Source organism: Bombus pyrosoma, linkage group LG15, assembly GCF_014825855.1.
Source record: "Bombus pyrosoma isolate SC7728 linkage group LG15, ASM1482585v1, whole genome shotgun sequence".
Taxonomy (NCBI): Eukaryota; Metazoa; Arthropoda; class Insecta; order Hymenoptera; family Apidae; genus Bombus; species Bombus pyrosoma.
The window spans coordinates 3890998-3916202 of record NC_057784.1 but is presented as its reverse complement, the minus strand read 5'-3'; the positions used below and the strand labels follow the sequence as shown (position 1 = coordinate 3916202).

The 25205-nt window shown below is 36.4% G+C and overlaps 5 protein-coding genes across 6 annotated transcripts; 1 reads left to right on the top strand and 4 right to left on the bottom strand.

The window, feature by feature from the left end:
• Positions 1-312: 312 nt before the first annotated feature.
• Positions 313-2291, top strand: LOC122575719. Of its 2 annotated transcripts, XM_043745064.1 has the most exons (2): positions 313-498; positions 595-2291. In XM_043745064.1, the coding sequence occupies exons 1-2, from the start codon at positions 322-324 to the stop codon at positions 2248-2250; spliced, it is 1833 nt and encodes a 610-aa protein (XP_043600999.1). In that variant the 5' UTR covers positions 313-321; the 3' UTR covers positions 2251-2291. The 2 variants fall into 2 exon arrangements, with proteins under 2 accessions (XP_043600999.1, XP_043600998.1); XM_043745063.1 differs by having other exon boundaries at positions 313-2291.
• Positions 2292-2300: 9 nt separating this feature from the next.
• LOC122575745 lies at positions 2301-3357 on the bottom strand. Its single transcript, XM_043745117.1, has 2 exons — positions 3148-3357; positions 2301-3074 (listed from the first exon to the last, which is right to left on the bottom strand). The coding sequence occupies exons 1-2, from the start codon at positions 3284-3286 to the stop codon at positions 2890-2892; spliced, it is 324 nt and encodes a 107-aa protein (XP_043601052.1). The 5' UTR covers positions 3287-3357; the 3' UTR covers positions 2301-2889.
• Positions 3358-3507: 150 nt separating this feature from the next.
• Positions 3508-4884, bottom strand: LOC122575740 (charged multivesicular body protein 3). Its single transcript, XM_043745110.1, has 4 exons — positions 4730-4884; positions 4609-4669; positions 4152-4546; positions 3508-4083 (listed from the first exon to the last, which is right to left on the bottom strand). The coding sequence occupies exons 1-4, from the start codon at positions 4772-4774 to the stop codon at positions 3919-3921; spliced, it is 666 nt and encodes a 221-aa protein (XP_043601045.1). The 5' UTR covers positions 4775-4884; the 3' UTR covers positions 3508-3918.
• Positions 4885-5208: 324 nt separating this feature from the next.
• Positions 5209-12064, bottom strand: LOC122575707 (uncharacterized protein PF11_0213-like). Its single transcript, XM_043745033.1, has 3 exons — positions 11955-12064; positions 7938-9586; positions 5209-7820 (listed from the first exon to the last, which is right to left on the bottom strand). Exons 1-3 carry the CDS (start codon positions 12062-12064, stop codon positions 5209-5211), a joined length of 4371 nt encoding a protein of 1456 aa, XP_043600968.1.
• A 535-nt stretch (positions 12065-12599) lies between these two features.
• LOC122575889 lies at positions 12600-24974 on the bottom strand. The gene is made up of 11 exons (XM_043745378.1): positions 24688-24974; positions 23242-23381; positions 21591-21761; positions 21173-21380; positions 20953-21077; positions 20441-20574; positions 20105-20370; positions 19867-20011; positions 15582-19049; positions 13503-15491; positions 12600-13055 (listed from the first exon to the last, which is right to left on the bottom strand). The coding sequence occupies exons 1-11, from the start codon at positions 24891-24893 to the stop codon at positions 12600-12602; spliced, it is 7308 nt and encodes a 2435-aa protein (XP_043601313.1). The 5' UTR covers positions 24894-24974.
• Positions 24975-25205: the final 231 nt, after the last annotated feature.

Sequence of the window (25205 nt, the reverse complement as noted above, 5' to 3'; positions counted from 1 at the left end):
ACAAAAAATTGTAATATTTCGAACTTTTTGAATATTGCTGCATTTCATATAAATGTTAAAAATTTAAGGTACGTTTAGGATTGAAAAATAATGAAGGTGTTATTACATTTTATTACTGGATTTTATTCTTTAAATATCATAAAACTATATCATGTACAAAAAGGTTGTAAACAAATAATTTAACTTTAAATCTCTTGAAAAATGTGTTAACTGTGACGTTTGAGAAAACGTTTGATTAAGAGTTAACATTTTTCATGAAACTGTGACAAAATGGAATTGTCTATTTGACGAATGTATAGAGGCGAAGAATAATTTAAAAAGATGCCACATCCGTGTGTCGTATGCGGTCGTTCGCGTATGAATCCAAACAATAAAGAAGAAGAATATATGTTTTTTGGATTTCCCGTTAACGATGAAGCTCGATGCAGAAAGTGGTTGGAATTTTGCTGTCGCGAAGATTTGTATAAACTTACAAAGAAACAATTACTTCAACGAATGGTATGTTCTAAGCACTTCGAACAGAAGGATTTTTTAAATGAGTATCTTGACAGATTAAATTGTACGGCAGTACCTTCAATTTATGATCCTAAACAGAGTTTGTACAACATAACCTGCGTATTATGTGGTCGATCTCGTCGAGATCCATCAGATTTAGATTATGACGGCGTAACATTTCATCACTTCCCTGGCGAGGAATTTCGATGTTTGAAATGGCTTGATTTTGTTGGTGTAGATTCGTATTATAGATTAACAAGAAAAGAAATTTTATTTTGTTACATTTGTTCAAAACATTTTGATCGTTCTCAATTTATGCCTGGTTATAAAAGCAGATTGATAGACAATGCCGTTCCCAATATCAGAAACCCTGATCAGATGGATGGATCTGAACAATATATTATGGAATTTGTGTTTGAATCAAAATATAGTTCCTCAGACAAATCTAAGAAATTAGAGCCTTTACCACCTGCTGTCTTAGAAAGTCAAGCATGTGCTGCTTGTGGTAGATCAAGATCTGATCCAAGAAATAAAATAGAAAGATACAAGTTCCATCCTTTTCCTGCTTATGAAATTGGCAGGTGCTTAAGATGGTGTCAATTTTTGGGTAGAGAGGATTTATTAAAAATGTCACCAAATCAAATAAGAAAGTTGGTACTTTGTTCAAAACACTTTCAAACAGGACAAAGTTTTCATAAAGTCGGACCATGCGATGCAGTTCCAACTATAAAGGATATATCACAATTAGAGTGTGACAATCCAACAGAAAAGATAGAAGATGACCAAGATATGTTAGAAGAAGCTAATTGTAATAATACAGCTAAAGGAATTAAAAGGCAAGGTTTTTCAAGACCTTTAGTATCTAGTAAAAAACCAAAGGTAGATAATAAGCCCACACCTCTTGCAAAGAAACGTGGGAAATCTAAAAGGCCAACTCTTATTAACATTCCAAGGCCTGATCCTAATAATATTGAAAATCGTGTGATAAGAAAATTACCACTTCCTCCTACTTCCAATTGGAAAATTCAATTCACAGATCAATTTCAACCCATAACAATAGCAAATCATATTACATCAAATATTTCAAATAATATACAAGGTAACATAAAGAAAGTAATCCTACCATTTACTGGTGATATATCAAACTTAGGTGCTCCTATTCCAGTGCATAGTTTATCCAGTATTCCCCCTGGTTTATTAATTAAAATAGATCTTCCTGAGCAGGAGCAACAAAAGATGAAAGCAATGAAAAAGCAAACTAGGCCAAAAATAACACATACTCCTATTGCGTCTAATGAAATTGATACAAGACAGCAAGTGTGGGTGAAAAATGGTGAAGCTTCAGTCACATTGCCAGTTATAAAACAGAGCAAACAAGAGACAGATAAAAATTTAGTTGAATTTCTGTCAACCTCTCTAGACGAAACAGAAGGTAAAGTAGTAACTGAAGAATTAGAAGTACACGAGGAAGTTGTACTACCACATACATTGGAAGTGTTAGATGACGAAGCAGCTAATGTGAAAGAAGAGCAATTTTATGAAGATTTTGAAGAAGTAGAATGCTTATCGTCAAAAGAGCAAAAACCTGTGAGACGTAGAAAAGGTTCAGGAACAATGAGAAGAACAATTTTTCCTATTAGAAGTGAAGTCAAATATTTTCTGCGCAAATTAGCACCTCATATGCATAGATTACCTAGGAGAGCTAGAGCACAGATGAAACTTGCAATTGTTAATATGGTAATTGATCACTTGTAAATTTGCTAAGATATAAATAAATCATAATATTTTTAAGAGTATATAATTAAATATAAGTACTCTAAACTCTTATACACATTACAGCTACTTATATATTAAGAGAAATCAGACATATACCATTTAGACAGTGGTAATTAAGATATATTATTTTTATTATATATTTATAACATGATGGTGATAGGTATGATAATAATATATCTAAAGTAACAAAAAGTTTTGTAGAGTACAAATGATACGTGTAGCAAGCTATTCAATCATTCTTATGTCATTTGATTTTATTATTGTTGAAACATACATTTTTAAATAACAAAGATATAGTACTGTTATAAAGATTTTTAAGAACTTACAAATTTTTTACGATTAAAAGTAATTGATGTTGTATCTTAAATTCTTATAATAGGAACAAGATATAATTTCAGTTTGTAATTTATGTGAATGTGTCTGTATTTGTATGTATGTACATATGGTACATGTATATATATAGTGATATTATGTTGCAAAAAAAAATATGTAAAAAGATTTATGGTGCAATAAAATTTTTTGACAAGATATTGAAATATAAGATGAAGACAATTTAAGGATGTATTTTTTAAATCAATTTGCATATTTTCTTCAAATATACAATGTAGTTTCAGAAGTTTAAAGTTTACGGAATATAAATTTCAAAGGTATTAAGTCTGGCATGATAGGTATCCACATTTTATCTACATTAGAAGTATTAATATTTGGTTGTTCTCGAGGATAAAGAAGTAATGGTTTAGAGAAATCTCCACCTAATCTGATAGAGTTTTTTATCCACAAAACTTTTGCCGAAGCAATTGATTCTAGCATAAATGATTGAAATCAGGATATCATTTAATTTTATTGTATATTGAGTGAATTTGTACTTTTACTTACCTACATTCACCTTAGGTAGTAAATAGTGTTCTGTACCAATGCCATAAGATCCGAATTTATTTACTATTTCTTGATAGTCCGTACATTTACACAATATGCCAAGAGGATGCTCTACACAAATATCAAATTTGGGATACATAGTTTGCTATAAAATACTACAATTCTGTGATTTAGTATAAGTTAATATCAAAATACTGAAGTTGAAAATATCTGAACTCAGCAACTTTAAAATTATGCATGTGTAAATAATATAATGACCTTTTGTGTACATGTATCTATTAGTGATCTATATAATGCTTTTGCATTATTTTTATTGTATTAGTATATGTGAGAGGTGTAATTAGAAAGTGCACAAATCAATAACAATAAACACCATTGTATATATAACACAAATAAATACAAGATTTTGGTGATTGTAATTAAATTAAGAATATCTTTCAACGTAATATAATTGAGAAGCCAGCTTCTCTGTATTTATGACTTTCGCATGGAGTTGAAATATAGTGGCAGCCTAAAAATCACGCACAGATTATAAAAGCTGGATATAAAAGCTGTGTAGATGAAATAAAAATTTTTGTTTTCATTCTTATAATAATTATTTTCTTTTGACTATTTTTTAATATAAAAGCATTGATTAGATATTGTTAAGAAATGTTATTAAAATATGGTAGGCATTCACATTTCACTGTATTTGTACATTATGTATGTATATGTCCAATAAGTACAAGCTGATTTTAAAGTCAATGCAAATGAATTATTTATATATTACACCTAACTACGGAGACTTTGTAGTCTCATTTTCATTTCTTCAAGTTCCTTATCATCTACTTTTTCAGTTTCTTCTTCTGCAGAAGTAGATGCTACAACAGATCCTGGTGCTTCTGTAACAACTGCAGGAGCTGTACCTAATTGACCTGCAGTTACTTCCCATAAAATCTGTAATATATATTATGTATTTTATTAGTATGTCGTTTATATTCTTTAAACATATCCAGATGACCTACTTTATCAATTTCCTCATCTGCTTCATCTTCTACTTCTTCAGAATCTTCCACAGATTCCATAGTTTCATCTAACATTTCTTCGATAATACCAGCTTTCATCATTTCCTTTGACAATTCTCTCATTGTCGCTGCTACTTCTGGTACTCTTACTAATGATTGCATTGCTTGCATCACTTCTGTGGATTTTTGGACTGAACCAGCAACTCTAATCGTTGCTAATTGATTCTTCATTTGCAACGAAACAGAATTCATTTGTGCCTTTGACGTGTGAAGCTTGTTGCAAGCTTTACGTGCGCGTATTATTTCCTTTGCTAGAATTTTACAGACATCCTTGTCACCCTTTTTTGCTGCTTCTTTTAAAGAACGTTTTACCTTTTCTTCTTCTCGCTGAATTGCTGTACATGAATGTTATTTGCGTTAGAATACATTCTATAAAATACTACCAGTAACGGCTTACCTCTAACCTGTCTATCCATTTGATAGCCTTCTTTCCTTAATTTATGTGTCCATTCTTGAACCTGAAATACGATTTATTGTAAATGATTGAATAGATATTAGATTTTCATTTTGTTTCTAACCATTTCTTTCGGATTCTTTTCCTGAGATTTGCCAAACAAGCCCATTTTTTTGCTATGTTGACAGAAGTTCGTATCTGCCAAACATAACCAAGCTACCTTCCAGTCGAATCACAAATTATTCTAGGTAACTATTAGGATTACGTCATTGCTGTATGAATCACCAATCTTTACACGGTAATAAAAAACAGACACTAAAAGACATAAAGGATAAAAAGAGAAGTATTTAAAGCGATAAATATATGTTGGTATTATTATTCTCCAACAAAATTTTTGAAATTATTTATTTAAGAAGAATTGAGAAGGGTTTAATCTTCCTCAAATTCTTTGAAACATATATTTTATTTATTTTTTCTTTACACAATATAGGAAAATTAGAAAACAAATATAACATACTGAAGTATAAAAAGGTATTCAAATGTAATCATGTAACTTATAGAATAACGACATACATTATACATTTTAAAATAATAAAAATATGTTTATATTCTATTATTTGTATTTAATACTATGTCTTTTAACCAATTTAATACATTTGTCACTATTTCTACTCGTTTGTCCGCGTCTTCATTGGTGTTACGTTGATATCGATACCTCTCAAAATCAAAGTTTGTTGCATCATCGTGTGCATTATTTTTTATCCTCCTTTCTTTGGCATCAGCATTAGTTTTATCATTTTTTGATCGCTCATCAATCTTTTCCTCCGCGCCAAAATTCCACGCAGTTTGCATTTTCCCCGAGTTCAGAGATAGATTGTATCTTCTCGCGAAAGTTTCCACGGGCATCGAGAAAATCTGTAAGCTGTCGTCAGCTGAATCACATCTTTCTCGTTCGTTCAGTGAAACTGATTTCATCGATTCGCGTTTGAAAATTCTTCCATCTGTCTTATCAGCATTTTCCGTTTCTAAATTTCGCTTCACAGTTCGAAGAATGTTACCTTTCTTGGGTACGCAACAAGGGCACTCCTTGTTTAATAGTTGTTCGCAGATCTTCCTGGAAATCGATAAAGTGTAAGAACCATCGTGCAGTTTTCTTATCTCCAAGGGTAGTTTGACACCGTCACCGATGTAAAACAACTCGGAATTCTGAAGACTTTGCACGTCGTCCGCGTTATTCTCATTTTTCTTCGTGATTTTCCCCAAATAATAAGTAAAATCGTTTACGGAAGTAGCATCATCATCGTAAAGCGCCGTTGTCGAACTCTTATTTTCCAATTCCATCGATCTTTCTGTACTTTCAGCCGCTTCTGTATGCATAACATCAGCATTTTCTGCTGGATTCATTGACGGAGAATCATATTCTACAGGCGTGTAATCTTCTGTTTCCGTAGATAGAGATTTGTCTCGAGTACCTAAGGTAGCAGCAACGTTCCAATTTTCGGTGGAAATCGAATTATATGTTGCAACTTCAGGAATTTCTTCCAACGTTGTCGTCTCAAATTCTTCTATCTCACTTTCTTCTGCATTATTCGGTGTTTCATTTTCTTGAGAAGATTCTTCTGTACCCTGATCTATCTCAGTGATTGGATAACTGGTAGCATCCTCTGTTTCAAAATTCATTGCTTCTCCTATCATTTCTTTATCCGAAGATTCCATCGAAGAAAGTGTTTCCTGATTTTCCATACCTTTTTCATATATAGACGATTGTAAAGTGGATTCACTTTCTGTCTTATCGTCCACATCCACTTCGCTTTTGGCAATATCCAGAAGCTTATTCATATCGATATTCGAAATATCAAAAGTGGTAGATTCAGGTATATCCTCTGTCGTGGGCATGTCTTCATTTTCCATTTCCATTATGCTTACTTCGTCGTTCAATGTGCTTTGAATAATCGAATCGAAATTTTCATCGTCTGTTACATTTTTCGGCCTGAAGGTATGTCGAATGCTTTGTACGATCATGTTCTGAACAGCAGGATTCTTAGCTGCCTGTAAACCAACAGCTGGGTCACGCAAAACGTTTTTAACGCGAGCCTGCAGTTTTTGTAAATTTGTCTGAGCACGATCTTCTTCGTTCGAAGGTTCCAGTGTAACCAAATTCGTCACCCATTTGCCATTTTTGAATTGATGCTCCTCGACAGTCATCGGTGGAAGTTCTGTTTTGGAACTAGGCGCAGCAGATAACGTGTGTCGTAAATTATTTTTGATCACGTTGGTGGCCCAGTCAGTGTCAAAAATCTTTCTATCCGTTCCCGTTACTTTCGACAGAAGATTCTTTATTTTATCCAGAACAGTGTTCTCTATCGACGGCATGGACAAAATGCTTTTCAAGTTCGGAACTTGTACAATTTCCGGCAGTAGATCTTCGCCCTTCGCGGAACCCACCGTTTCTTCATTCTCGTTGCCATCCATTTCAGGCGAGTCACCGGTGGCGAAGCTATTAATTACCGTTTTTATCGATTTCTGGAGCAACGTGTTGTCACAGAAAGGTAGCTGTTTCGATGGATCATTTATTTCTATATTATCATCGTTGTTTCTGCTTGATTCCAAGGTCGGCTGTAGGGAAGGATCGTCCTCATTTTTGTTGTTCTGGATCGTCACTCGTTCTGTTCCCACCTTCTCATTGTCCGTATTTATAAAACCTTCGTCTGGACTTCTTCCTTCGCCTCTTTCTTCAGACTTATTAGCTTCGACATTTTCCATTTCGTAATCGTTATTTAACGAGCCAGCATTATTGTCCGTTTCTGGCAATTCACTCACAGAATCTTCGGCGGAAAATTTCTGGTTCGATGGATCGTCCTTATCATCGACCCTTGCTGACGTATCGGCTTCATTTGAGTTTTTCGAATCTTCAAAATTCAACATCCCTGTTTCCTCTGTAAGAGAAGGTTCTTTGGGCTCAGAATCCTCTTCATTTTCTTCTGTACTTTCCAAAGTAGGTTCTAAATTCTGGTTTGGATCATCATCTGCATATTCTTCTTCATTCCAATTAGGATTATTTCTCCCCAACGCAACGTTCTCTTCATTATTTCCCTGATCAGGATCGTTTTCGTCATTTAAATATTTCGTGTCCAAGTTCAGCTCATCTTCTTCAGATTCTCCCGAATTTTCTATAGGATCATTATGTCTACTCTGCAAATTCACATTAGAATCATAATCTTCTTGCGAATTTGAACTCACAGCCTCCTTGCTATTGATACGAGGTTCTTCATTAAGATACGGATCACTTTTTCCCGACATAAGATCTCTTTCGTTATTTGCTTCATTTGGGTCTCTCGTGTCTTCTTGTGTATTCTCCACATTGGATTCTAAATTCTCGTTCGAATCATCGTTTGCAGATTCATCTTGATTCCAAAGAGGATTATTTTTGCCCACAACATTTCCCTCGTCATTTCCTTGATCAGAATCCTCCGTGTTATTTAAATCTTTCGTATGCAAGTTCATCCCAGCACTTGCAGATTTTCTGCAATTTTCTGTCGGATCATTATGCTTACTCTGCAAATTGACATCATAATAACGATTCTCTCCCGAACTTGGATTCACAGCAGTTTCCGTGTTGCTTATAAGATCACCGTAGTCGCTGAATCCGTCGTCCCCAGTTTCGTCGTCATAGACTTTCGACGTGAAGTACGTCGCCGTAACTTCCTTGATATTGGAGTAATCTAGGGCTCCGCTGTCCGTCGTTTCGTATTCATCCGCGAATTTGTCTCCAAAGCCCGTAGGTATTGCATCAATCGTGTTAGGATTATTAGCCTGTAGATTAGGATCCTTTTTGGAAGGTTCGATCGTTCCCATCGATGTTAAGTGATTTTTCGACTCTGGTTGCACGGATTGCGAATTGTAACCAGGATCATTGCAATCTTCTTCGTTACTACCCGAAGTATCCTCTTCTGCAAATGTTTTTGAAGATGTTGCAGGATTCGTATTTTGAGACGGACTATTGCCAACCATATTTGGAGGACGCTGAGTTTGCCCAACGGTTGGTTGATATTTATTTGGATCGTGTTGACCAATCGGTGTTCGTTGCTCAACGATCGAATTGGGTCTACTACCAAATGCTTTCAATGGAATATTAATATTTGGCGTTCTTTCTTGACTTGGGGTCCCGGTCATGGAAGGTCGAGGATTTGGGTGATAAACGTATGGAATGTACGGTATTGTTTCGTGTCCCTTCTGTGGAGAAATTGGGTTCACATTGTTGGGTATATAGCCAATAGGCGAATATCGAGAAACGATAGGGTACGCGGCAGGCAATTTTTTGGATAAAGGTGATCGATGTGGAACATTTGCCTGAGCTGGTTTTAAGCGTTGCACGCTACCTATAAGTGGATTTTCATTGTTAGGTTTCCTCGTTATTGTAGGTTTTTTCGTTCTTCGTGACTTTGGAGCAACATCTGACGTGCCTTTTTCAGAAGAAGAATTATCTTTTTCTCTGCAGTAGCAAATGAATTTACCATCGTCGTATACACTCGTCTCTGACGTCATATTTTCTTGAGCAGCACCCACAGTAGTAGCTGCGAGTGCGAACTCTCTTCGAAGCGAGTCTATTAAACTTTCGTCACGAGAAGTTAGATCCTTTGCTTCTTTTATTGTGATTGGGCGTAGTCTAGGTCTTGTCAGAGGTCTCTTTGAAGAAAGCAGTTGCAAGTTTGGCTTTAGACCAACAAAATATTCACGATCTCCTTCATTGTTTGGAGAGTTTTCTGTATTCTTCGATTTCAACGCGTATTCCTTGGGTATTCGTGCGGAAACATTTTCCCTGCGGTACGGTGTTTTACATCGTCTCGTTTTTTCGTTTTGGCACTCTGTATTTTCTTTTCCCTTGGTTGTTGGCACCAGAATTAGCAAACTTCTTTTATTACCATCTTTGGAGTCAGGCTCATCTTGAATTGGCGAAGGACCTGAGATTGTAGTACTAGTTCTGGAAAAAAAGTTCGGTCGTTTATATTAAACACATGTATACATATGTATATCTATGGCACTATTAATATCGAAACATATTGAAATAAAATTAAATTTATCGATTTATTAAACAATTTATAAAACCTTTACGAACAATACATATACCGGAATTTTTTAATAAATGGCGAAAATCTTTGATATAATAGTTATAGTTTGATATTTCACTTGCAGAGGATAATAGGACAAAATAATACGAAAAGATCTTATATAAAATTATATGATCTGAAAGTGATCTTATTATACAGTTTAATAATATGATTATATACATTAGTATGATTATATATACTATACTACAATACAAGAAGAATGAATTTTTTCGTAATTGCTCTTCCGAGCAATCATTTAATTAAAATATTATAAAATGTAGATACATGTTAATGCACTAATGTATAGCTGCTAAGAATTAATATATATTTCTTAATCATAACAAACATCATAAGTAAAATAATCGTAAATTTCTTTCTACAGCGTTTACTTTAAATGTTTACTTTAAGTTTCGACGAGCTGATCGTCTTGTATTATTTCAGGAGCTTTTGTTTTTGTCGTGAGGCCTCGATACTGCTCGGAAAGAGGAACAACGTTTGGAAATTATGCGCAGCGAGACGATGTTATTAGAAGGTCGTAAACACAACATCGTCTTGAGAATAGAACGAGAATTTCGAGCGCCCTTGAATTAGTCTAGCTTCGACCGTGATCGCGATAGCATGCGTAAAATCGGTACGATCTTATACGTGTATAATTTTATAAAGTGAAATAGTGAGTATTATTTAATCAAACGCGATCTCCTGCGGTGTCCGGTACTTCCGGTGGAATATGAGGAGTCAAGGCCGTGACAGGGATCGTTCGAGTTACCTCTTGGTAAGTGAGTGACCAGAAATATATCCTATAAAAATATTGGATTGTTCGAAAGGTTTTCTTATAGAATTAGAATTTTATTAATTAATCTATGCACTTTTAACCGGCGAGTTTTACTTGTTTCAAACAGCTTTTGTAGGTTTTTAAAATATTCTGTTTCTTGTCATTAAATGCTAAATAACAAACAATAACAGTATACATAAATGATGACAATAAGATTCGATATTATTAATCTATTCTTCCACGATACGCAAGATTTCCGATTTTGAAAATACTACGAACTTTTCGAACAACTCAATATTTTACCCCTAATTGTTGTCGTGGGATCCTGGAGAATCTCAGATGTATATAAATATCGCTATAATTTCATTTTTGCTAATCTTTGATTACGTTGAGCTTGACAGTCGTAAATCACAAGTTGTGATTCGAGTTTTCATTAAAATACTTCAGGGTCCCATAAGAAAGTCCATCGTAGCTAAAAGGGTCGATGAATAAATATACTTGCAAGACTCATTGAAAATGCTACGAGATTTTCCGATTTATTCCGCGATTCGCACACACAAACACATATATATGTATGAGTATAAATTATGTTGATTCGGTGCTTTCTTTCGAATTCGAAATTTTATCATCTTGGCAAGCAAGTTGACGGTGTGTAATTTAAGCGACGCTGACGCTAACAGTTGCGCCAGCGTTGCTCTTGGGCGACTAACATACTTTTGCGCTTGCAACCCAGCAGACTGGTTCCTAATCCGGAATTCGTCCAAGAAGGAAGGTCGTTTGAAAAATCGAAAGAATGTTCCGATGTACTCGGTGGGAAGCTAGATAAATGGTACAGGATAAAGAGAATTTATGAGGGAGTAGCAAATCCTGCAGTATGGGGTGCTGAAATATATTCTAGAGAAAATTTGTTGAATTATCTTTCGTAAATATGATAGTCGCATTCACCGGGGAATATATGTGGTACTACTACAACAGACCGCCGCATTCTTAAAGAATAAGACTTGAAATATGTTTCCGCGAGGACTCACTTTGCATACACTATCGTCTATAAATATTTGAACGCATTACTGCACATACATAGAATACAATTCTCCCGAATAAAAACTTTTTATCTAATTTAACTTTGGTAACCATGTGCTATAGCTGGTACTAGGTTGTTCATTCGGTTCGTGTTGTTCACGTTCAGCTTCGACTTTATTCCCATTTTTTCAACTATCACTGAACGGTTGATTTTGGAATATTCAAGATCCTCTAAGCACCTGTTGCACAATGAACTTTGTATTTCATTTAACGGTTGTGACAATTTGATCCCAGTTGTTTCACGAATGGAAAGAATATTGACAATACAAAGAAATTCTTTTATTTCATTTATATATTCAAATATAACAGAAAAATCAAATACTCAGCGTAATCAAATACTTGTGATCGGTAAATGTACGTGATTTGTTGAATAGAAAAAGCAAAGTTACCTGTCAGTGGTAAGAGTTTCGATGTCTTCGCTGTTAATGTTGATGCTTTTCGAGTATGATGTTGCAATGAGCGTAAGAAGCAAGAACCATGTAAAAGTAGGAGGATGCATGATGATCGCGGAAGTCACTCTTGATCATTGGTGAGTCGTTGAGCGTTTAACATTAAGCTGCTTCTTAGCTCGAAGTGATGTGTACCGAAATCGATGGACAACTGTAGAACTTGACGTCCGATGCATATATCCCTCAAAGTTGCATACGTGTTTTGATATGTTTGTATTGCAAAATTTATGGTGTCAGGTAATTGCATTTTGCAATGTAAAGGAGTAAACTTGTTATGTATCTTACTACATGTGGAACATCAATAAATGACGCTAATGTAAACGATGTTACATACACGTTTTATGTAGATTGTATTTAGTAATGTTTTTAAAAAGGATAGATTACACATTGCATCAATGTGTGTTTTATTTGTATCGGGGAGCAGAATTAATTTCATTCATCGAAACGAAATATAATTTACAGTAATCTTTATTTGATCAAAGATATTAAAATATTAGAAAATTAAGTTACAAAAATAGCGTAGATAGAAAATCAGAATGTATATCTTATAAATTACGTAGCGTTTAATAATGAAAAAATATATTATCATGGATTATGGATATCTCGAAGAATATTAGTGATACCATTAAGTAATATAAAAAACTTCTTCACGTTCACTATCGCATTGTGAAAAATACTCTGACCAGGGTCAACTGACATCGTAGAATTGCCTCGTGGTTCCTCTTTCAAAGTATTGTTAAACTTCTCATCCAGATTCATAATTAACTGTTCCACCGATCCAGTAAAATTCTCTGCTTTATTTAACCCATTGACTACAACGTTCCCTAACTTTGGTATGCTTTTCTGTAGAAGCGATGACAATCCATCATCGTCCTTTTTATTTCTCTTTATATTTTTCCTCCTGTTAATATTCCCTTTCGCCGTAAATTTTTCAAGTGGTATCTTCTGGATCAGCGATTTTTCGACGTCATCGATCTGACTGGATATCGGGTTCTTTGGGTTGTAAGATCCGTCTAGATGTTGCAATACAAATGGTTGTACCTTGAAAGAAAACCATTTCAATTTTATGCAAATTTTAATACAGAAGATAAAACAAAATCGCTATTATTCGTTTTTCAACCTTTAACACTATAGCTAGAGAGAGATTCGAACGAATCAATGAGTATAATAGTATCGTGAATATTATCATATAGGTAGGTAATTATAAAGCTGAGAATGAACGTGTGCAAGTTCATACTTTTATGAATATAATTAAAGAAATAGAATCTAAGCAGAGATTCGCTTCATACGCCAAGTATTATTACGACTATTTTATTACTTTCGATATTTTATATATTTTTATCTTTTTATATTCGTATTCTTACGGATATTCTGTGGATATTCTTAGCACTTTTAAATTTAGAGATAATTAGTTTCAAAATCGTTTATTCCAAGTTCTTTGTCATTTTATTACAAAGACAAAGGGTGAAGCAAAGGGTGAAGCCTTACCTTATCCGCTTTATTATTCTTGCCGATCTTCTCTTGATCTATCGTTTCTCTCCGCGGTCTGCTGGATCTTTTTACCCACGGCAGCACCATTAATACTTCACGTTTATTAGAAAGTGATTCCTCTTTTAAATCCACCTCCTTGTTACTTTCCTTATTCCTTTCATTTTTCTTTTCATTACCAAGTTCTTGCACGTTGGATACATTTTCATCCTTATAAGAAGCATCGTTTGAACGTTTTCTGCTTTTTCTCAATTCTGATCCTTTCTCCATGAAGTCTGACTCATTTTGGTAGTCTTCAAATAGTTTTCTATACGGATCGACAGAGTTTTTCTTAGTAAAAGAATTACATGACCTCGATGGTAAAGTACTTGTAATTTTCAGATTTTTAGGAAAATATTGATATTTTTTAAATTCATCGTTATTGCTTCTTTTCGTTAAATAAATCTGTTTCTTTATATTTGCTACCGCTGTACCGTAGAATTTTTTGTCAGGAACTACGTTGAAACGTTCTTTCGCTTTTCCAATTCTCAGTTTAGATGGATTTTCACCAGAGATCTTTCCTGGACTCTGTTTTACATGTAAATAGTTATCCAATTCAGTCTTCTGGCTTGCTTTCGATATTTTACGCATTAAAATCGAAGGCACAGACTTCAAATATTCTTCTTTTGATCTGGTATTCGCATTTCTCCGTATTCGTATGTGCGTTGCTTCTTCTTCCGAATCTCCTTCAGAAATATTAGTGTTTGTGGTATTTTCTTCAGGAATCAGTGTTTCAGAAATATCCGCTCTTTCAGTTTGTATTTCTTCCTCCGAAACGTTTTCCCTCTGTCTCCTGCTGTTTTCTCTATCATCATCCAAAGACACGTTTTCCTTAGAATTCTTTCTGCTTACAGAAATGTTTTCGAACTCCTCATTTTCTTTACCTTCATCCAAATTTTCTTCCGACAGTTTTTCCTTCGAAACATCTCGATAGTTTCCCCTCTGTCTCTTGCTGCCTTGTGTATCATCATCCAAAGATATACTTTGGTTAGAATTCTCTCTACTTTCAGAAACTTTTTCAAACTCTTCATCTACTTTATCCTCATCGATATTTTCTTCCTGTAGTTCCTCTTCCGAAACATCTCGATAGTTTCCTCTCTGTCTCCTGCCGCCTTGTTTATTATCATCCAAAGACACACTTTCTTTAGAATTCTCTCTACTTTCAGAAATGTTGTCGAACTTCTCATCTTCTTCCACATTTTCTTCCGAAACATCTCGATAGTTTTCACTCTGTCTCCTGCTGCCTTGTGTATCGTCATCCACAGACACACTTTCCTCAGAATTCTCTCTACTTTCAGAAATTTTTTCGGACTCCTCATCCTCTTCTACACTTTCTTCCGATAGTTTTTCTTTCGAAAGATCTCGGTAGTTTTTCCTCCGTCTCTTGGTGCCTTGCGTATCATCATCCAAAGACACACTTTCCTCATCTTCCTCTGACTGTCTTCTTCCGGTTTCTTTTTTCGATTTTGAAATCGAATTGGCGAAATGTTCGCCTTTGTCGTCCGCTACACTGCGTCCTGTTAATTTCTTAAAAAGTTTGTCAGTAGTCTCAGAGTCGAGGTTTTCGATTAAAATTTGTAAAAGTTTTTCAGCGCTCTTCGACGGTTCTTGAGAATTTTTACTTGGCATTCTTCCTTCGCGTTTGTCAGTTGTTTGACGAATTCTATAAGGCTCGGAGCTGGAGATAGGATCCCAACTGACTTCGTACTTATTTTTCGGAGCGATCTTTCCCCGTGAATTGGTTCTCGATGTCGATGGACTGTACAACTGCAACGAAGGATGCCCTCCTTTGTACTCGGAGGGATCGATTATGTATATTTCTTTGCTCCCGGGGAACTCATCTGATTCTTCCTTGGTATATTGAGCGGCTTTAAGACTTTCCCGGTAAGGCTTCTGTAGCAGTCGATTGTGCCTGTACTTGCTATTGTAGAAGGGACGCGACGTCAGTGCCTGTTGAGCAAGTTAATTAAATGAAAAAGTGTACAATTAATTAAATAAAGGAGGATCCTGATGAAAGACAATAAGAAACAAACGAATTACCCGCATATTCCTCTTCCCTTCATTTTCCGGATCTTCCTCGTAATAAAATATTCGTGGTCTTTCTACGTCTTCCACTACAGCAAAATAAACCTTATCATTCCCCTTAGTTTCATCAGATCTTCCTCCTCTTGATATTTTACTCTGATATAAATTAGTCAATTGTATAATCTTCTTTTTTAATTTATCAGGATTAGGATGTTCTATAATCGTAGTGTCGCGAAAGTTTCTTCGATTATCAGGAGTAGAAACTCTTTGTCTGACATTTTTCGCTCTGATAATTTCAGTTACTGGTACTTCTATCGTTTCCACTTCGTCGCTCGTAATGGCTTCTCTTCTCAAATCGTGTTTCATTGGTGGGTACATTAATATATACGCTAATCTCTCGCGATCGATCATATCTGCAAAATCTTCGCTGGTTCTGACCGTCTCCCAAACCTCTCTTCTTCTCAGATTTCTCTTCTGCTCGCCCTTTTCCTTCTCTACCGTATCGTTGTCACCTTTTTCGTATTTCTTTAATGTCACTTGTGCTTTGTCACTTAATTTCTTCCGTAATTGTTTAAGCCGTTCCGTTCGATTTCTTCGTTGTTCCTCGTACTTGGGCGATCTCAACCTTGGGAGAGACATAGTACCCGACTCTTTCAATTTACGAAACAGATCCCTTATCCCCTTCAGTGTTCTTATCCTCTTCCATAGTTTAGATTCTTGAGGCTTAGAAACATTTAATTTCGTCTGCTTCTTACTTTGTTTAGGTGAGCGAGGTCGGTTTGCGAGCCTCGCTTTTTCAAGGGGAACTTGCTCCAGTTTAACCTCTCGTTTCGAGCTTGCTCCGGCAGCGTTACCGTTATCGTAATTGTTTTCAGATTCTTCCTCGATAGTTTCCTCTGATAAAGTGGCCGTCTTGACTGTCGTGCTTAAACTCTCTACCTTCCGAGTCTCAGCTTCTTCAGCCTCCTCAGTTTCCCCTTTTTCCTTTGCAAATTCTTCAACGACGAAGGGCGTAGAATATCCTTGATCGGGCGTAGAATATCTTTGATCAACCGCAGTATACCTTGCAGTATAAGTCGATGTGTTCTCTTCGTTCTTTTTGCCGGATTGCCCATGAAAAAACACTTTCTCGTCGTGTTTCAATGTTTCCAAAGATCCAGCTGAGCTCGTCTGTTCTTTCGAGTCTAAAATTGTCGATTGATCAATAGGTAGGATTTGGGAATAAAATTTAAGATCTGATTTGTTTTGCAGAGAGGGAATATTTGACTCAAACTTCGGCCCATTATTTTCCTCTTTCTCAATTTTCGACGACGCCTCTTCTCTATCTTGTACGATTTTCTTGCTCGCAGATTCATTTGACGATTTTGCATTTTCTACAGGCGAGTCTTTGAATTCTGAAAATTCTTCTTTGTCCGAATCATCGCGTAGGGTCGATGAAGCTGTATTTGCATTCAAATCCTTCGTGCTAGCTTCGATTTGTAACGGTGTCATTGTATCTCGACCAATCTTCGGGTTCGAAGATTCAGCTTGCGATTTTACTTTCTCTAAAAGCTCCTCTCTGAGTTCTGAGAACACCTCTACGTCTGTATCGTCGCGTACACCTGATTTAACTATGTCTTTTCTAAAACCCATGCTTACCTCCTCTGGGATTTGTTCTATTTCAGATTCCATTGACTCGATAGCCTCTCTCTTCGATCGACCTTTCGAGCGTCTGATGACTCTGCAGTTGCAATTTTTCGAGTTCGCGTCGTCTTCGTTAATCATTTCTTGATCGAGTACAGCCTGCAAATCTTTGCCCTCTCTTTTAAGTTTTTTATTTCTAGGATGATCAGCTTCGATCGGCAAATCGAATCCTTTCAGAATAGACCTTAAGTAGTAATCAGAAGAAGCTTTTTCATTTGCGTAATTCTTCCTTTTATTGGATGGCTGTCTAGTCAAAGTATATCGAAGAATGGTTGCGTCTGGTACGATTAAAGGGCCATATGTGGGTCTATGGTTTTTAGGAAAATCAGTACATTCGTAGTAATCATCCATTCCTTTTAATCTACTTTTATCGCCCTGTACTCTCTGAACTCTGTTTGATTGGCTTCCTACGACCCTAAATTCCTTCTCATTACCAGCTCTGTTATTTTTTCCAGACCCATAGGTTTTCATAATAAATGCATCAGGATCGACCAAAGGGCCATATACGAGTCTATGATTCCTTGGAAAATTATTGGATTCGTAATAGTCATCCTGAGCTTCGTCATCTTCGTTTGATTCAATTCCTATGATTCTAGATTCGTTCTCATTGTCAAACTCATTATTGTTCAAAGGTTCATAGATTTGCTCTTCCGACAGTTCGGTAGAGTCTCCCAAAGCTACTTCCATTGGATCATTCCAGGGCCTTGAGTCTTCGATGAAATCTATGGGATCGTAAAAAGGATAATCATCAGTGTCATCAAGTTCAGTCCATGGATGATCGTTCAGGTAATCCATCTTCGAAGGTTTATTCCGAGAATTTCCTTCGATCTTTCGATTTCTCTGCTCATCGTTCCTCGAGCAATCTTTATTCAAAGGAGAGTTTCCAGCAGAGACGTAATCATAGTCTCTGTTTAGAGATGAATCTTCAAAAAATACATGGTCGTTTGAAAAATTTTCCACCGGATTTATATCAAAAATCTTCCGTAAAGTGCTTTCTTCACTGTCGTCGCTTTCAAATTGCACGAGACTCGGTCGCGTTTTTTTTTTAATATTCTTCAACCATCCAATCTTTGAATCACGTTTACGTTCTTTGACGTCGTCGTCTCTGGGTCCTTTTCGTAAAGGACTGTCCACAGATTCCCCAATCTCGGCGAGTAGATCCCTCTTAGTCCTTTTAGATGCTTGATCCATCTTGCTCTCTTGAGGATCGATCGACTCGTCCAAGTCAGTGCGAGTCAAACGATCGTACAAAGTATTCAGAGACTCTTTTACGCTGCGAGATGATTTTACTCGGTTTTCGTTGCTTTCGGTTTTACTCTTCATGCTTCTTAGAGTATTCTGTATCTTCGACATTAGAGAAATCGCGTCTGTGATGAGATCGCTTATCGGTTTTTTCAGTTCAATCCTCGTATCGCTCGAATCCATTAGGTTTTTGAAACGCAAAAGATGTTCCTTGAATTCTTGTAATCCATCTTGTACGCTTTCTTCAGGTTGCTTCGAGATTTCGCTATTTTCCTCGTTAGATAATCCTCTGATATTCAGTAGCGATCTACTCTCGTAATCGTCCAATTTCTTTTTCACGAATCTCCTCAGTCTTTTGAGTTCCCTTTTTATATTCGACTTATATATTGCGATGTTACTTCTCTGTCTTCGTTTTTCTTTTTTTATGGTTGCTTGATCTTTCACAGATCTGGTCACGTGTATTCTTACATCCTTCGCCTTTCTCAGGTTTCGTAGAATTTCTGTTTCTACGGGAGTTTCCTTCTTTTGCGTTACGTCGCTCTCCATGCAAGATTTTACCTGGAAGAATCGGGCAATTCATTTGACTGGAGTATATATAGTGGCTCGGTGTAACAGTTTTCACAATTTCGTTAGCCCTGCGATATAACACAATTGTTCTGAATTCGAAAGTAATCTGCGAACGTACGTAGAAATTTATAACATTATCTTACAAATTACTTTCATATTGTAAATTTAAAATATTTGTAGTATCTTCAATGGAATATATTGTTATTATATCCTAATATTTGTAATTTATTTACAATGAATGGATTGTACAAATATAGACAGAAAAACGATGGTAGTTCAATATGAACTAATCGCAATAATACGCTACAATCTAGACGACTCTCGACACAACGGATCCAACGTTCTCTCTTACGCGGACCACACTCTCTCGACAACGCTAGCAGCACTATACTCTACAACACAACTCGCACTCTCTGACTTCTCGATTCACACTCTTTGACTTCTCAACTCAAAACTGCACTGCTCTCGCATGTCTTTTGTCTTCCGTAGACCCACCACGCGCGTGTTCCGCGACCGCTCGTGGCCAAGGTCACGTAGACCTTTTCTACGAAACTATTCACTTGAAGGACCGACGACACATTGATGGGCCCATCGACGCCTCGGCTCTCGGGACATTGTTTATGGTTTAAAAACACCTCGGTTCTCGCGACATTGTACGTGGTTTACCCGCTAACTCCTAGGCCTTATGTCCGCGATACTACATGTTCTAACATTATAACGCATGTGATATATTCGTACAAAATTTTCACAAACTGTAACGACAAACTGTATGTAAATAAAACGATAGAGAAATGCGTTTTATTATTACCTGTAGATCAGGAACAACCCAAAAACCAATATCGCCCGACTGCAGGCGAAGATCCACGCCTTTTGTATCGTTCAAAACATTTGGATATATCTCAGGAACCGTGTCGTTGATTAAAGTCAGCAATTTATTGTTTAAGAAAATAGTTCTAAACAGCGACAGAACATACGTACATGGCAAAGTAAAATATTTCGTATCTTTATATCATAATAAAGTATTTCATATTGATCGTAATACTCACTCGGCAAACATTCTGTTAGCAGCATCGAAACCCGGCGAAAGAACGTATTCGTGAACAGTGGTAATTTTGGCTGCTTGGAAATTAATCGTGGCATCTTCAGGACTTAAATTCACACCAAAGATCACGATGGATCCTTTCTCGTATTTATTCGAAGCTTTCGCGCATTGGCAATACAGGTAGATGTGATTCTCGTTGCTGGTTCGAATCTTTGCATCGAATACTTCTCGTCCAACGAGAGTCTTGTGAAGCAATGACACCCAGTAATCCTGTGTATAGATCGACGTATTCATCATCGATTTCTGACGAGAGGATTCGTTCATGTTTTGCGAAACTTACTGGCATCGGTCGTGTCAGGTCTGTTGGTTGCCTCATGAACGTCTTTACATTTATCTTTGCAGCGTTTCCTAGTCTTCTTGTCAGAACCAGCGCTCCGATGAATAAATTTTTGCATTCTTCTGGATTGGACTCGGCTTTCAACGAAATAATAACAATTAACGACTGTATGTTAACGACTGTATGTATTTTTAAGCGTTGTCAAAAATCGATATTCTGGAAAATAAGTGAACTGTTTCTATGGAAACCTCTGTCACGAGGTCTGCAACCCTATGATTTAATTAGATAGAAGTTTCCTATCGTATAATTACAGATACATTGGAAAGATTACGTGTAACGCGATAAATAACTTGTTTGAAAACTTTCATTCATTTGAGAATGAAAGGTGTCAGGGTATTCTTTTGCTCTGCTGGCGAAAGGCAAATACGAACAAGCGTTCATTTTGTTATGAACCTTTCAATTAATACGTCCACAAGAAATTTCTGACACGCAACTATCTATCGGAAATTTCTTACCAATCCATAATGGTTTATTCTGTATGAAACGACCTATAACTCTGAACATCTCTTCTTTATCCTGCTCTAAATTATCCTGATGTATGAAAGCTCCTCCATTTCCCAAAGTGATGCTGTCAAACAGGCTGCAATCAATTTAAAATAGTATCGCCGATTTAATATTTCCACGTGAAACGATGCGCAGGAAATTTTATTAAGCCTATAACGATAAGAAATTTACGGATGCCAGGTGATCGCCGAAAGTGCAGGCGCGGCGACGCTGAAGTAATCTCGAAGATATTTTCGTTGTTTATCGGTGTTATAAGCCACGACATCGGGGCCAGCAACGATGCTGTTCGAATATCTAGGAAATTCGTTGAGTACTTTTCGCAAAGCCATCGTCTGTCTTCCTAAATCACCAGCTGATAGATCGCATCTAATTTGGCATTCTAGAAAATCGAGCTTAAAGTAGATCTCCTCCTTTCCATGGTGAAACGAACGAGTCTGTCAAAAGCCAAACTGATCAACTCCATCGTTCGTAAATTTCTTAAATTTGTTACGCAAGCGATTTGTTTAATCTTTAACGAAGAAACTTCTGGAATTGATGAATGTAACTTCTGATTCTGGTTCGAACGTTTCAACTGGCTGAATTAATTTACCATATCCTAGTTGCCAGCTCGCGTTAAAATGCATATGGTCGCTGAAAGAAATTATTTCTTCAGGATCTTGGGGTTCCTCCGATTCCTTTTGTCGATTGTCTGGCGAAATGCAGTCGATCACATGCAATCCTGCCTTTCCTGCCCACTGATGGATTACAACCCAATCTGACGCTACGATCACGAAACGTCATTGATAGAATAGAATACGGTGATGGTTTTACGAGGAACTATAACAAACAGTCCTTAGGAATAAAATCGGAATGTTATAACAAATGAGATCACATCATGTTTCTTATCGTTTGCAAGATTGATTTCTAGTCCAGTACGATTAATTACTTATTCGTTACAGGTTCAGTTCCTATAATTACTTCTAAGAGCGAAAGTATTGTTTAAAATTACTTTACTATCGTAGTCACGAGCTAGCAATATATACTGAAAAGAACTGACTAATATAATGCGTAAAAATTAAATAAATTAATTCTATATATTATATCTTTACACTTGTATTTTTTATTTTGCGTAGACTTGGAACAAATTGTCTCGAAATATTTTAATACACGATATTTAATATAAAACGAAGTGATACTTACATTACACAGTACAATTAATTGGTCCTGGTATAAGCCGCTGTGTCAATAGACAACCTAACTAAAGAAGGTTCAAAGTTTCTTAGTATTCTACGTTCTGCCAATTACAACTTCTCTTTCGATCGACCTATTCATTTGCGTCATCGAATGTACGCTAGGTATGATAAATAGGCTACACAAAGGTTGAAATTTGGTTCAGGTGGAAGACACGGAGTTTGGTACCGCGTCGGATCGGATTACGTCGTAGAGTCGCGCAGCGAATGTTAAATTACTAAGCTCGTTAGGTGGCTAACGTTTGCACCTTGGTACAGGCGTGTAAGGTTTGCACGTAATCAGCGAGAGTGGCTGAGGTAACGCGAGGTAACCGCGAACGAAACAGGTGTCTACAGTTCGAGATGGAATGTTGATGGTATGCATGTGTGTCTAACTATGGTACGTAAACCTTCTCGTTTCTCTTCGCAAAACACGTCGCGTCTGTATCGTGTATGGACGCGCACTGGTGCACGAAGCATTGTTTAGGTTAATTCAGGCAGTTTCTGCAACTGGCTGACCACGGTGTTGTATCGGTGGCGAAATTGGCCGAGGAAGATGTGTGGCAGGCGTTTCGTTGTTCATGTAACTTTGAAGTGAACGGATGCATGTGGATCCTTTGTAAGCCGCCGTCCGTTACATTACTGCCTAAATTAACCATGATAATGGTCCGTATATCGGCTGTATCGTAGTCAAGTTAGCAGAATGTATATGGAAGGAGAATCTACTAACTGGCGAACTGAGTGGATTATGTACATTTCCGTCCGTAAGTCAGCCAACGTTCGTCTATTCTACTTTGACTTGATTTTATAATATAGGATATAAATATTTCCTTTGCTAACCGAGCTCCTTTCGAATTGCCAGAAAAATGTTTCTCTGGTATCTTAATTATTAACGATAGAAATAGAGCTTTCTCTGATGTTTGTGTAAAGAAGTTGACTTGAAATTGGTGTTAGCGAAAATAGATACATTCACGATTTAATTAGTTAGTATATGATTTATTTAAATAAGCTGAAAGGATTAATTGAGCTCACCAGATAGTGTTGTTTTTTTGTTATCCTCTTTGTCTTGAGAATCCTTATCGCCAAAGTAGGGAAGAGAATTTGGCCCGGCGAATCGTAAATATGCAGGACCTAAGGCTTTAGCCATGTTTATGCTTCTCTCGAAATCCGTGCTGAAATTGCAACGACCACGATTCGCATGTTAAAGATACGATAATGTTAGGCAATCTGGTCCTAGATATACACACTGCGTACTTGAGAATATGAACGCTTGCTTATCTTTGACAGAATTTAATCTAGTTGTAAAATTAGAAATATATAGGCAAACCCAGGACTATTTGTCTTTTATTAAAACTGTCTTTTAAAATTAAAAATACATTCTGAATATTACGCCATTTTATCGATAAATTAATTACACTGTCACAAACGGTTGAAACTTTGAAGAATCGTGTATTTAATTCGAGCACTCTATCGACAAGGTTTTAAATGAACAATTTAAATTTTGCATCACATATATCAGTTAGTTCTATACAAAGAGATAGCAATTACTCCTTTTGATCATTAGTTTACCCCCATTAAACCGTATATTCCATTAACATTCGTATATTGTTGATATAAATCAAGCAAAGTGCCCACACGAGGATCACAGAGAAAAAAGCACGATACGCGAAAGGAATATTTTTATATAAAATAGCTAGAAATGGAGAGAAGCAGTTTCCATTGAAGGAAAGTGCAACCAAAGACATAATTCTTAAAACAAACAATATTTGAATATTTTTCAATATTTTCATATTATGACAAGGAATATTTTTTAAATTACCAAGATAGTAGAAAAATACACGTCTACCTCCAAGATGAAACAGGAAGACAATTTCGGTAATATAAGATTAGTTTGATTGAATGCATTGAATGTTAAAGCTTCCGTCCAGTAAGAAGTGAAAAATGTGGTTCATCACCCTCTTCCCCTGTAGTCGTTGGACATACTTGCGAATAACTCAGCACGCATAAGCGTGTCTTCTCTCAATCGTACAAGATTTTCACGTAGTTTCTGCGCTACTTCGATTTCTTCGAAGATCGATAACAGCGGTACTGGCAAGAGACGACGGTGATTGAAATTTAAATTAAAACACGTACACGCTTCATTTCGCTGAAGCTAGATTGGATTTGCGTTTCGTTCAAAGGTTATACGTGTACGGTTATTCCGGAAGTTTTTTCTACGAGCTATCGGTGCCTGGCATTCTATTGATTGGTTTTAAATTGATCTCGAATTGTTTCACGGTCGCTTCTTTTCTTTTTCCTTCGCGAGATTGCGTCGTTATCGCGCGCGAAATATTCATCATTAAGTTTGAATTTATATTCGACGCGGCTTTCAAAATCTTCTAAATTCAGTCACGAAGCAGGATAACCGCATTTATCATGGAACAAGGTTAGCTACCGTAAAAAGCCGATATGAGAGCGTTATAAATTCAACGTACGTACCTTAGCGCATTCCCGGCTAATAGGGTTACTGGATCAATGGTAAGACTGAGGAACTTCTCATCGGTTACAGCGATGGGTTCTTTCAAGTTGACGTTCAACGTTATCTCCTCGGTTAGAGAACCAGTCATGAGATCATACAGAACGAATAAGAAGAAGAGGAAGCTCCGCTTGAAATATTTCATTTTGTCGATCGATTTAGTTGCCATTCGAATCAATTCAGGAAACTTTCCATTTCGTACTTGGAAAACTGTTGAAGGTTTTGGTTCGTTTGGAACGTTTCGCGGCAAGGTTTTTATTCGTACTGAAGAACGATTGTTTGGAAAATAATAAATGGCATCGATTGACAAGTAGCACGTTTGAACGCTTTCGAAATCGCTACGAATTGTGTAAAAAGAAATTGGGAGTAGCGCGAACTGCACGCACAGCGGAATGCACCGGTTGATTGTTGAAATTCCTACGTCATCGTGATAAATGGAACTGAGCGTTTTAAAGCGTAATATACGCTCATGAAAGTGTTT

Coding starts and splice junctions, on each gene's coding strand:
- LOC122575719 (XM_043745063.1), top strand. CDS start 322: ATGCCACATCCGTGTGTCGTATGCGGTCGTTCGCGTATGAATCCAAAC.
- LOC122575745 (XM_043745117.1), bottom strand. CDS start 3,286: ATGTATCCCAAATTTGATATTTGTGTAGAGCATCCTCTTGGCATATTG. Junction 3,075..3,147: donor ACTACCTAAGGTGAATGTAG/GTAAGTAAAAGT, acceptor CATTTATGCTAG/AATCAATTGCTTCGGCAAAA.
- LOC122575740 (XM_043745110.1), bottom strand. CDS start 4,774: ATGGGCTTGTTTGGCAAATCTCAGGAAAAGAATCCGAAAGAAATG. Junction 4,670..4,729: donor AAAAGAATCCGAAAGAAATG/GTTAGAAACAAA, acceptor ATCGTATTTCAG/GTTCAAGAATGGACACATAA. Junction 4,084..4,151: donor CAGATGAGGAAATTGATAAA/GTAGGTCATCTG, acceptor TATATATTACAG/ATTTTATGGGAAGTAACTGC.
- LOC122575707 (XM_043745033.1), bottom strand. CDS start 12,064: ATGCATCCTCCTACTTTTACATGGTTCTTGCTTCTTACGCTCATTGCA. Junction 9,587..11,954: donor GAAACTCTTACCACTGACAG/GTAACTTTGCTT, acceptor CTTTTTTTCCAG/AACTAGTACTACAATCTCAG. Junction 7,821..7,937: donor TACACAAGAAGACACGAGAG/ACCCAAATGAAG, acceptor CGCAAGAAGATT/ATGATTCTAATGTGAATTTG.
- LOC122575889 (XM_043745378.1), bottom strand. CDS start 24,893: ATGGCAACTAAATCGATCGACAAAATGAAATATTTCAAGCGGAGCTTC. Junction 21,762..23,241: donor CAAAAAAACAACACTATCTG/GTGAGCTCAATT, acceptor TCGTGATCGTAG/CGTCAGATTGGGTTGTAATC. Junction 20,012..20,104: donor GCTAACAGAATGTTTGCCGA/GTGAGTATTACG, acceptor GTCGCTGTTTAG/AACTATTTTCTTAAACAATA.